At 37.7% G+C, this 13,304-nt stretch overlaps 1 protein-coding gene across 1 annotated transcript in view; it reads right to left on the bottom strand.

Annotated features, from left to right (window-relative positions):
* Window positions 1-13,304, bottom strand: part of ITGA1 (integrin subunit alpha 1) — a 173,104-nt gene that overhangs the window by 77,447 nt on the left and 82,353 nt on the right. Inside the window, 3 exon segments of the mRNA XM_047728897.1 lie at window positions 2,788-2,942; window positions 6,242-6,296; window positions 6,299-6,389. Coding sequence (XP_047584853.1) covers window positions 2,788-2,942; window positions 6,242-6,296; window positions 6,299-6,389 — 301 coding nt within the window.

Raw genomic sequence — 13,304 nt, 5'->3', positions numbered from 1 at the left:
TGATTTCTTTTATTTCTTCAGTGTTGGTTGTGATCTCTTCTCTTTCATTCATGCTTTTATTTATTTGGGTCCTTTCTTTTTTCTTTTGATAAGCCTGGCCAGAGGTTTATCAATCTTATTAATTCTTTTAAAGAACCAGCTCCTAATTTTGTTGATGTGATCTGTTTCTGCTGTTCTTTTGGTTTCTATTTCATTGACTTCTGCTCTAATCTTTATTAAGTCTCTTCTCTTCCTGGTTTAAGCTTCATTGCTGTTCTTTTTCTAGCTCCCTTAGGTATAAGGTTAGGTTATATATTCAAGACCTTTCTTGTTTCTTGAGAAAGCTTGCATTGCTATACTCTTCCCTCATAGGACTGCCTTTGCTGCAACCCAAAGGTTTGAACAGTTGTGTTTTCATTTCCTTTGTTTCCATTTTTTAAAAATTCTTCTTTAATTTCCCGGTTGACTCATTCATTCTTTAGTAGGGGTGCTCTCTAACCTCCTTGTATTTGAGTTCTTTCCAAATTTCCTCTGTGATTGAGTTCTAGTTTCAGAGCATTGCGGTCTGAGAATATGCAGAGAATGATCCCAGTCTTTTGGTACCAGTTGAGACCTGATTTATGACTCAGTATAGGATCTATTCCAGAGAATGTTCCATGTGCATTCAAAAGGAATGTCTATTCTGTTGCTTAGGATGGAAAGCTCAGTAAATACACCAGTAAAGTCCATCTGGTCTGGTGTGTCATTCAAAGCCCTTGTTTCCTTTTCTGCTGAGATGATCTGTCCATTGCAGTGAGTGGGGTGTTAAAGTCCCCTACTATTATTGTATTATTATTGATGTGCTTCTTTAATTTTCTTATTAATTGGTTTATATAGTTGGCTGCTCCCATGTTAGGGGCCTAAGTATTTACAATTGTTAGATCTTCTTGTTGCATAGGCACTTTAATTATGATATAGTGTCCTTCCTCATCTTTTATTACAGTCTTTGGTTTAAAATCTAATTTGTTTGATATAAAGATTACCACCCCAGCTTTCTCTGAATGTCCATTAGCATGCTAAATCGTTTTCCATTCCCTCACTTTCAGTCTGGAGATGTCTTTGGGTCTAAAATGGGTCTCTTACAGACAGCATATAGATAGGTCTTGTTTTTTTTTTTATCCAATCAGATACCCTGTGTCTTTTGATTGGGGCATTTAGCTTATTTACTTTCAGAGTAACTATTGAAAGATATGAATTTAGTGCCATTGTATTATCTGTAAAGTCCTTGTTTCTGTAGATTGTCTCTGTTTCTGTAGATTGTCACTGTCTCCTTTCTGTTTATTACTCTTGGGCTCTCTCTTCGCTTAAAGGATCCCCTTTAATATCTCTTGCAGGGTTGGTTTAGTGACCACAAATCCCTTTATTTTCTGTTTGTCCCGGGAGCTTTTTATCTCTCCTATTTTGAATGACAGCCTAGCTGGATACAGTATTCTTGGCTGCATATTTTTCTCATTTAGCAATTTGAATAACCATGCCAGTCCTCTCGGTGTGCCAGGTCTTTGTGGATAGGTCTGCTACCAACAAAATGTTTCTACCTTTGTTGGTTATGACATTTTTGTCCCTGAGCTGCTTTCAGGATTTTCTCTCTGTCTCTGAGATTTACAAGTTTCACTATTATATATCATGGTGTTGACCTATTTTTATTGATTTTAAATGGGGTTCTCTATACCTCTTGGACTTGAATGCTTGTTTCCTTCCCCAGATTAGGGAAATTTTCTGCTATAATTTGCGTAAATATACGTTCTGTCGCCACCACTCCCCACTCTCTTTCCTCTTCTTCTGGGATCCCAATTATTCACGTGTCATTTCATTTTACGATATCACTTATCTCTCAGATTCTCCCCTTGTGATACAGTAATTGTTTATCTCTCTTTTTCTCAGCTTTTTTATTCTCCATCATTTTGTCTTCTATATCACTAATTCTCTCTTCAGCTCATTTATCCTAGCAGTTAGAGCCTCCATTTTTGATCACATCTCATTAATAAGCTTTTTGATTCTGACTTGATTATAGTTCTTTTATTTCTCCAGAAAGGGATTCTCTAGGGTCTTGTTTGCTTTTTTTCAAGCTCAGCTAATATCTTTTTAGTCATTATTCTGAACTCTAGTTCTTGACATCTTACTTATATCCACACTGATTAAGTACCTGGTAGTCAGTACTGCCTCTTGTTTTCATTTTTGAGGTTAGTTTTTTCATCTTGTATTTCCTCTAGAAAGTGGTCACTTTTCTATTTGTAGAGTTGCAGCTATTCTTTTCTTAGATACCTGGTTGAGTTCATTTGTGTTCAGAATGATTTAATAGCTATCTAGCTGAATTCTTGGGACCAGATGAAACTAAAGTCTCCTATACCTCCACCATCTTGGATTATTCTGCAGGCAATGTATTTATTCTCACATTCTCAATTTCCTCCTTTCTTTCCTCCCTTCCTTTTTCTTCCTCCCTTCCACTTTCTCCTTTCCTTCCTCCCTCTTTTCTGCCCTTCCTCCATTCCTCCCTCCATCCTTCCAGCATTCTTTCCCCTGATGAGGGTCCTTTTCTTCTCCTTTTCTGCACTTCTTTTCCTTTCCTATTTCTGTCTCTTTCTTCCTCTTGTCCTTCCTTCCCTAGGACACAAAGGGAGCAAGACCCAATCCTGCCCCCACAGAGTTTACCTTCAAATGGAGAAGATTCTCCTTTACAACCTTGTTTGTGTAACTTTCATAAAACAATCAGGATATGTACACACCTCTTATCTTCACACCAGAGTTTGAAAGCCATCTCTAGCCATATACTTACAGCTATGGAAAACCGCTGAATGTTTTCATCCTCACAGTCTTGGATGACCTTATTTAGTTGATGGTTGTCATGGGACTCCCCATCGGTCACAATTACCATGACTTTTTTAACTCCCCTTCTGGCACCCCGAGCTTCAGTGAAAGCCTCCTTCCTGAAGTGAACACAGAGGAAAGAGAAGCAAATAAAACACCATCCCAAAGTTAGGCAAATGGTAAATGAAAGAAAAACACTGACAACTCTAGTTAGAACAGTGCTGTCCCTCCAATATCAACATTCACAACCATTATTCAAGCTGGGAGGCATGATGATTGTTATTTGTAATAGTTTTAGATTTCTCCCAGATGATAAAGAGGTCACCATTTTACTAATCATCACATATCCCATATACAAAGGGCAGCAGTATTTCATTCTTTGGAAACTTCTCAGGGAAGATGTGACTGGACTACACATCAGATCTGGAGAAGTTCATATCTTAAATACTTGCTCAGCCACTCTTTTCTCTATAAACACTCATCTTTTCTTCTGCTTTTGGCAGAAGCTTTTGCTTTGTCTTCACTTCCACCACATCTAATTTGATGTTTATAGAACAATATGGAAGTCCTCTGTGCTGAGTTGAGGAGATGGGAGAAAACAGAATTTTGTATGGCTGTGAAGGCTTGAGAGTGTTCTTGGATATGGAGGAAAATTGGACATAGCAATGAAAGACTGCTGACGGCTGTGGGCTGAGTCAGTGATAGAGGAGGGCTGTGGGGCACAAAAGTGGATGGAGTACCTATGAAAGTTGTGGTCTGAACTAGGTTTTAGGACACAGGTTGCTGGGTGTGGGGTGGAAGAAAGTGGAACAAAAAGAAAGTGAAAATGCTACAACCTAACTGCAAAAAAGGAATTTTTTATTTAATTCAAAAAGCATTTATGGAAAGAGATGGAAGAGAAGGGAAATTAACCATTTTTGTTGTTTTGTGCTTCTACACACACACACACACGGGCATATTTTTCCTATATTTTCTTTTACTCACTCACATTCCTTTCTGGAGTCAAGTATATTTTACTTAGGAATGAAACAATGGAAAGATTTCATATAATATTTTTTAGATCTTGGTATAAAATGCAGCAATCATTATGCTAAATTATCCCTTTCAATATTTTTCCTTGGTCATGAGGACAAACAGCTGCAGTTTTTGATATGCCCAAAAGACACTTCTCTTAAACTAACCTTCCAAAGGGTTTGCACAATATACATTAGTTTTACTGTAGACACACAATAGTAGGTAATTTGTAAGCAGGCTAAAAGATCTTGGTGATGTGGGCAAAGGGATTTTATCTCTGGTTATTTTCCTTTGAAAGGGTTGAATGTAAATATGAGAAGATGTTAACAATTGCTGATTTGTTTGGTGAGTACATAGGATCTTGTTGTACTATTTTTTACATTTTTAAATTTTTGTTATAATTTTCAAAATAAAGAAGCTATTTTAAAAAGAAGTTGGCCATTAGGGAACTACATATCTCTGCCCTCTACACTATACAGATAGATTTTCTGACTTCTTTATATGTACAAACAAAGGTGAAAACAGATGTTAAAGTCCAGTCTTTAAAGGAAATCTAGATATGGATATCATATAAGATTTGATCCTTTTTACAATCCTAACTCCTTAGAGGATCACCAAAACTTCCTAATTCTCTTAAAGATCCAGGCCATTACTGAAGGAACCTCAACCAGTGGAGATGATTAAAAGACTTTTCTTAAAGAAAACCTGGTAGATCTAAACAAGGGTTGGTTTTATATAACGTAAGAGTAGCCACTGGCAGAACTCCTGAGTACACTCTCTCTGTTTCAAATGTCTTCAGCAAATTGCCGTTTACCCCCAAATACTAACACCCAATGAAAATAGAAGTAAAGCATTCTAACAAATGAAAAATACTGTTTGTAACTGGCCCTGCCAAAAGAACAATTAAAAATATGCTTCAATGTGAAAAACTAATATACAAGAATGATACTTAGTAATACCATTATGGAGTTTTATTTATATACAAAACTCAATAAACTATGTGTCCTACAGCTAGAACCTTTGTGAAACATGTAGGCAAAAACCATATAGGGTCATGGTATTTAGAGTGCATTTATGCAGAAGCAAAATTTTTCAGTTAGTTTTCAAAGATGAATATTCATTCTTAAGTGGTTGCCTTTGGAAAATACACAGCTCCCTACAGGCTCAGAGCTTTTAAAGAACACTTTGATTTACTTTGAATGTGCAGTCACATTTAGTCAATTATTTAAGAGGGTGCATTCAGTACACCTCAACATGTGCACTCTTTGTGCATGCAAACTGGTGATCCTACAGGCAGGTAAATGTAAAATTACCCCATCTGTTTGTGGTTATCTTCTCTTGAGCCCCATGTAAGTAGAACCACATGCTTCCCTAACACTTACAAGTCCAATGCTGCATGTAAAATTTTAATTTTTGAATATCCAACCCATTCTTTAGAATATCCATATTAACTATTTTAACCCCCTTAAAATACTGATCTTAGCAGGCAGGTGAAATGAGAGCATGGCTAATTAGCTCTTTAAAACCAGATGAGAGTCCAAAAGTTGAAGACACTTAACAGAAGGATCCTTAATATTAGTCAAACTTTATTAGAGTTCCTGTGATTTTGGTATTATTTAGTTTTTGTTCAGAACCTTACTAGCTTTAAAGGCAAATCAGCAAGAAAAATAGCAAGAGATGAAAGAGTTGAATGCAGTTGGCAAAAATATAGAAAAAAATGTTTTACATTGTAATTGAAGGAGAGTTCTGTAGCTTCTCATAGAATGAAGTTCAACCAGAGTGGACATGTGCTCTCCACGGACATGTAGGAGGAAGAAAGGGACGTAAAGCAGAGGGGATTTGGAGAAAGGAAGAAAGCGTGCATGAATGATGAAGTTCTTACAACTCCTTTTAATCTTTGCACTGAAAATGTTTTCAAATACAGCAATATTGAATTTGACCTCTTAAAAACTTTTACTTGAGAGTTCAATAGCCCTAAACCAGGTACTGTAAAATTATGGACATACTAGGACATAAATACTGTTGAGTAGAAGTGGATGAATATTAATCCTTTTTTAAAAAAATGAGATTCCTAGAAACTGTAAACAAAGAACAAAGGGAAAAGATATTCACTAATATTATGTCTTAGTACCCAAGAACATGACGCAGCAGACTATAGCAATTTTTGTGACTGAATTTTTCCGTCATTCAACCTTCGGAATAAGAGGAAAACTATGAAGGGTGGGGAGACTATATCATAGAAAAACTTGGTCCTAAACCTATTAGCTAATCAATGGGATCTAGTTTTTAAAAAGATGGCTTTAAATCTTGCCAAGGTAAATATTCAATCGACACTTCAAAGGGCTTGATTGTGAGTAGTTATTTTTGCAGTCTTTTACTTTGATTTATTTTTTAGTCCACATACCTGGCTGTGTCTATTCCAAGGGCTGTCATAGTCTGGCGGCCACCTCTCTGGATTATTTATTTGCTGCAACAAGTACCTCTTCTGTTGAGGAGTACTTATTGAGGTTGAACTCATGGGTTACATTTTCTCCATACTGTACAATTCCAACCTGAAATACCAAGCCACTGTGAGTTAGCCATCTAGCAATGTTCCATTATCAATTTTCTTTCTTTCTTTCTTTCTTTCTTTCTTTCTTTCTTTCTTTCTTTCTTTAAAGATGTGGATCAGATATACATTTTTGTCTTTCAGTTTAAAAATTCATCAGTTTCATGAGTTTAAAATCATGAAAATGATTTTATCATTTATCATAAAATCAGTTTAAAATTCATCAATTCATGAGTTTAAAAATTCATCAGTACACAAATCCTTCTCTTTTGACAGCAATAACCATTGCCACATGTGGACAGTCATAGCCCAGAGAACAAGAATGATAGTGCTGTTATTACACTTCTCAAACAATTGGTTTATTTCTTCAATAGTTTCTACTGAATGGGTCTGGCAGGTCTTGGGGGTGGGTGTAGAAGGTGCTATACGCTGACCTGCTCTCTGCCTTCATGAAGCTTCTAAACTAGACAGAGACAGAGATAGAGTTTCAACCCATGATCATTCCAATGCATGTTCAACTGTGGAAAGGGCTGTACTGGAAAAGCTGCTTAGCAAGGAGAACCTAAGGTCCTACTTCAGGAGAGGCTCAGGGAAAGCCTCTTAGAAGTGATATTCAAGTTAAGACTGAAAGGTGCAAGGAGGGTGGAAACCTCTCCTGGATGGAGGCTGAGTGGGAGGATGGGGTCCACACAAGGGGAATCTGTATGTCCGGAAGATGAGATGAGCAAAAAGCAGGGATGTCCTGAGAACCAAAAGGAAGTCAGTAAGCCTGGACCAGGCTGTGAGGGAAAGTGAAACAAGATGAGTCTGGATGAGTAATAAGTGGGGCATGTATCTGGGGAGGGCACATATGTGCTTCAGGCTTTATCTAGCTCAGATGTAGTTTCATTTCTCTCATGCCATCCCTTCTCACCACCATCCCGTTTCATGTTCTCTGTCTTCCCTTTCTTTTTCCTCCCTCCTTTCACTCTGTCTTTTGCATAGACCGGATAATGTGGGCAGCTGACTGTAGAGCCACCATAGAGTAAAATGATACAGAGGGTAAAGTGTCCTCAGATTTGATTTCTCTTGCTCCATATTCCTCTCCTCTCCCCTAGAGATGCCCACTTTTCTTATTTGTTTTTAATACCTTTCTTTAAATGTTCATGTGAACCAATAGACTAATCTACATCAAGAACTGTGACCGAAGATAACTTTTTGTTTAATTTTCTCTCCCCAAAATTCAAGATTCAGAGGATTCTACACCCAAAGGAATGTCTTAATGAAGAAATTCTGGGCACTACATTTCTTGTGCTGGGGAAGCTATTTGAGACAAGGCTGCCTTCTTTCCCAGGCAATTGTGTAGTTTGTCCATTGATAAAGTTGCCTCATGCTTGCTTCAAACTCATCCTATTTCCAAGTCTGATCCTATTTCCAAGTGTCAAGGGGATCGACATCCACTTTCCAACCTCCTTTGCAGATGTCACTGTTGTCAGAAATCTTCAAGCTTAATTACATGTTTGATTAACAGATACATTTCCACTACTGTGTCTTCTTGAAAGCCAGAAGTATACTCTGGCGTTTTCAGAAACCAATAAGAGAACCTTCCAATTTAAAATATTTTTTATTATCTTTGAGCTACCTTCTTGAGTACATTAGACATCTTGGAGCAATTAAGGCCACCATACTTAAATAAGAGTAGTATCTTATATTTTTAATGCTTTTAAAAACCTTTTTTTCTAATTTATTCAGATTATAGTAACAGAAATTAGTACCATATTTTATAAATGAGGAATTTAGGTTTAGAATACTCTTCATGGTGAAGGGGCAGAGAAGGGTCTAGTCTAAGATAAGAATTCCTTATCCCAGGGCTTTTTCTATCACTCAACCTCCTCTCTACCAAAACACACCTCCCTAAAGCCCTTGCATTCTCTGTCACCTCAACCTGCTAGTTTCTACTAAATGCTGCTACCTCCATCTGCAGTACCTCCAGGTGTACTAAATACTAAGTACTAAATACTGCAGTACCTCCATCTCAATTTCAAGTGTTCTTCTGTCTGGCCATTAACTTAAACTCATTTACATAGTATATCTAATTCATCAATTCTTTCACCACATCAAGACTTCCAATTAATTCAGAGATCCTACTTTTTTTTTTAAAGATTTTATTTATTTATTTGACAGAGAGAGATCACAAGTAGACAGAGAGGCAAGCAGAGAGAGAGAGAGGAGGAAGCAGGCTCCCCGCTGAGCAGAGAGCCCGATGCGGGACTCGATCCCAGGACCCTGAGATCATGACCTGAGCTGAAGGCAGCGGCTTAACCCACTGAGCCACCCAGGCGCCCCCTTTTTTTTTTTTTTAAACTTAGCCTAGATTCCATGGTCCATCACCATAATCATTTACTTGCAGACTTTAACTCCTTTACCCTTTTTCCCCTCCATTAATTCACTTGGCTAACTTCCAACTCTGGTTAAGTCCAAATAGCTCCTTTTCTTTGCATGCTTCTGTGACACTAAATGTTTCAACACAGAAATCACACAACTTGTAGACTGGTCTCACTTTAAAGTTATGGCCATGAATCTCTAATGTGGTTGCACATAACACTGCCCAACAGTCCTACTCCTTTGTACTAATGAATGCACTTTGCTCCATTTATTGAGTTCCATCGAATTCTAGTCCTAAGATTTAACTGTTCAGGAGAAAGAGAGTATCACACTGATACACGGGGAGGAGGTCACATGAAAAGAGGCAAACAGGCTGTTTTGTGCCATAATATTTGACATTTGGAACACATTTTACATATCCTATAACCCTTTATGAACAATTGGATTACCTGGACACCAGGAATAGCAGAAAAATTTTAGCCTCTTGGTAAATCAGAAATCAGTGCTTTATATCTTCTCTCTCTCTTTCTCTACCTACTTAACATATATCTCAATTTTGTAAGTTTATTCTTTAGAGACTTTTTAACTGCCAGTTACCTCACCCTTTCTTTCATTTTGCTTCTAACAACTCCACCTGACAGTCTCTTCAAATGACTGGCTGCCCTTGGACTGCTAGAGTTGCTTTGCTCCAGAGGCTCAAAGAACCAGAAGTGTCTGGAAATTTTCTCCCTCCTCTCCATAGGCAATGTCTGAATCCAGGCAGTGAAAGACCGGTCCCTTGACTCAACTTGGAGCTTCCCTTCCAGATCAGCCTGAGGTCTTGATTTCACCTGAAATCACACCCTTGGTGGTCCTCGGTTGCTATTGTTTTGCTCTGCCAAATCTCTTACCATTTTCTTTTAAAAGCACCCCTTTAGTAAATCACTGTCACTTGGCTCATTTTCTCAGAGTTTGTGTCTGGGAAACCAGACTTAAGGGAGGGAGAGAGGAGATATAAAACACCGATTTCTGACTTAACAAAAGGCTAAAATTTTTCTGTTATTCCTGGTGTCCAGATAATCCAATAGTTCATAGAAGGTTTTATAAGATATGTAAAGTATGTTGCAAATGTCAAATATTATGCCACAAACAGCCTTGTTTAATTTCCATATATTCTACCTCTTTTCATGTGATCCATTATCCCTGTTTCTGAATTTCTTCATTGGCCCAGGCCAGACCTCACTGCCTTGAACTTGGATTGTGGCAATCTTTGGTGTCTCCACTCTCACTCTCCCTCTGATTCCATTCTCTTCAGCTCCTTCTACATATTCATGGAAGACTAAGTGTCTTGAAATTCTGCTTTTATCACATAACTTCCTTGTTCAAAAATCTCTAATAATTCTCCATGGCCTACTACACCAATATACTTGAAAGATACACTTTGAAATACACTTTGAAGGAGAATTTTTATTCTGTGTATGATAGAAAACAGATAAAACTTCAAGGTGCTCCTAGAAATTCTAGACCTGTAGGGTAAAATTCAGTTTTCTTTCCCTGACCTGCAGTCACTCAACAGCCTGACTGCACCTTCTTTGTTCTCCCTCAACTTTAGGATTCCCCAGTCCCAGGGGCTGTCCTTACCCCTTCTCATCCCTCTAACAAAACTCAATTTTTGCTACCCATTCTGGAAGATCCAATTCAAGCTTCACCTTCTCTGCAAAACTTTCCCCACCTAGTCACCAATCTAGTTCATACTGATGTTGCTCTTCTCCAAGCCCTGAGGCAAACTTATCTGTTTTTTTCCTGTGAGTACAGCATTCTTCTCAACTGCTTTGTATGCGTGCTTTATCTCTCCAACTACGTTGTATGTTCTAGAGGGGCAAAGAGGGGTAAAGAGCATGGACTATGTCATAGCTTTTGGTATCTCTTATCCCACACCACTGCTTTGCTTTGCTTACAGTTGACCCGCATAAATTCTTACTAGATGACTGTAACATTTCACATAAGCAAGTAGAAAATTGAGATAGCAGGGAAATAATGATAAGCAGAAAAAGGGAGACAAAAATAAGTGTGGGAAATGAGAAGACTGGACAGTGGAAACTCAGATCTCGGAAATGACATAGTGTGGGAGCCTGGCTGCTACTGGGCCACATATTTCCTTAGAAAACAGGCCGAATAAGGCCTGCTCTGTCTTCCTCATAAAAAGGGTGACATTTATTGATTTTCATCCCAGGAAAATGGTAAAATCACACACAAAAATATAAGTAATGCTTTGCTGAGTATGGATGAGACTCAGTGAATAATAACGGTTTCCGTTTCAGCTTAGTGTGTATTTAAGGCAGGTAAAAACAGATTCATACGAGCACACTGTATATATGCGCATATGCAACAGAATCAAATAAAGGTGATGATTAAATAGCAAGATAAAAAGTGAGCCAAGTGAGGAATACATTGTAAGGAGGCTGGAGGAGAGAAGTACAAGCATAGTTACTGTCTCACATTGAAAGGCCTCATGGAGGGAAGATGACGTAGCCTCCTGAGTGACATACCCAGGTAAAGAACACACAATAGGTTATGAATGTAGAATGGGAGAAAGCAAAGCTGTCTGGGGCTTGGAAAATATGTCAAAAATGATGAGGAATTGAAATCATTCTAGGAATTGAGAAAAATAAAAACAGCCAATAATCATCATATTCAACTTGAAGCAGCCGGTTGCTTCAGTTGTTGGAATGATACCAAAACCAGAGGGTAGAAGCTAAGTAGAACACTGTTGAGTATTGGAGATAGAAGGATTCTAGGCATGTTTGCTGAATGGAAATAAGTAAGCAGGGATGGCAGCTAAAAGAAGCAAGAGGTTCGATGTACAGAAAATGGAAAAGCAGTAGCTTACGACATCAGTAAGAGTATGGGAAGATAGTAAAAACACTGATAAGGAGTGGGTGAATCACAAGTAGCACGGTTCATTTTCAGAGACACCTGGAAGGGAAGCTTTTACTTCCTAGGGAGATACAGTTTGATCTTCCTGATTAAGTAAACAAAAGATACAAGTATATAATTATAGTCTAAGACCAAAGAGAACTAAAATTCAGGCTAGAGCATAGATCAGGCACACAACTGGCTGAGGATTCTGTTACAGGAACCAGAGGTTTGTAACACTGACTCAAACCTTCTATTTAAACATGAGATTTATAATCCTCCTTCTGCTAAGCCATGGACTAATATTCCCTTACCCCTTTCCTAGGGAGTACTAGCATCCTTTTGTATGTTACTAGGTATGATTTTTTAAGGAGTTCCATGGCCGAGAAATCTTGGAAAACAATGGGTAACACAAAGTTAATATGTATCTTTACAGCAAAACCCCCTTCTACATCCTCTCTGTCTCTCCTCCTTTATCTCTTTTGTCCGCCTTTCTTTCTCCCTCTGCTATTTATATTAACTTAAAAAAAAAAAAGCCACAAATTTCAAATGCAAAAGACCAAGGCTTTCCTCTTACTCCTGTCCCCAGTTGCTCTACTCTGACTCATAAGCAAATTCTTTTGAAAGTGCTCTCAGGGGGTGCCTGGGCGTCCCAGCCAGTTGGGTGATCGACTCTTGGTTTCAAGTGGGGTCCTGATCTCGAGGTTGTGAGATTGAGTCCTGCATTGGGCTCCATGCTTAGTGGGAGTCTGTTTGTGATTTTCTCTCTCCCTCTGCCCCTCTCCTCCTCTCTAAAATAATAAATAAATATTTAGAAAAAATGAAAGTGCTCTTAGAATCTTTAATGTGAAAGCATGAATTGTGAACCATGAATTGGAAGACCTGGTACATTTTATTGTTATTTAACAGAATATTCTTGGCGAGGAACATATTCAACACCTTAAGCAACACAGTTTGGAAAACATTTCTTTACAATACTGTTACCTACTTGCAAAGATCAATTAATTGTTCTGCCTCACTTACCTTTGTTATAGTCATGATACAATATCATGTACTGTAGTTACCCAAATATAAGATTTTATCTCATTTCTAAGTTGGAAGTGTTTTGGGTTCAGGGACAAAGTTTTTATTCATTCATTCATTTATTCATTCATTCATTTTTCAAACTGCCCATGACATCTAGCATAATATTCAATCAATAAGATACTTCATATATATATGCTGAATTACAATGTATTAATTATCTAAGAGGCTTTGTTTCTTTTGGGGGGTCAAGAAGAAAGAGGAGAAAAGTGAATGTGAGAAATATAAAAGAAATCACTGAAAGGAGGGCCTTCTCATTTTTCTCTCATGAAGCTTCAAGTCACAGCAGAATGACAAAGAAGTTTAAGAAAGAGAAGTGTACAAAATAGCTATTAAGTGTATTAAGTCAAAGAGCTATGAAGGAATGGAATTATTTTCTCATTTAGCGTTATATTATTACTTTGTATTGTGAAGTCACTGTTATAACGGCGGTGCCTAAATTTTTATTTCTAGCACAAACTAAGTTTCTGGGCTTTCATTCAACAATTAACATTACCAACTCAATGGCTTCTTTAGGGAAATAATGATAGGGTAAAATAATGAAGTTTTCTCTGTAAGATGCACAATTGTTTAACAT

The sequence above is a fragment of the Lutra lutra genome, chromosome 5 (genome assembly GCF_902655055.1).
Source record: "Lutra lutra chromosome 5, mLutLut1.2, whole genome shotgun sequence".
NCBI classification, from domain to species: Eukaryota; Metazoa; Chordata; class Mammalia; order Carnivora; family Mustelidae; genus Lutra; species Lutra lutra.
Note: the sequence above shows the minus strand (reverse complement) of the source record. Positions and strands in the feature narration are given on the sequence as shown.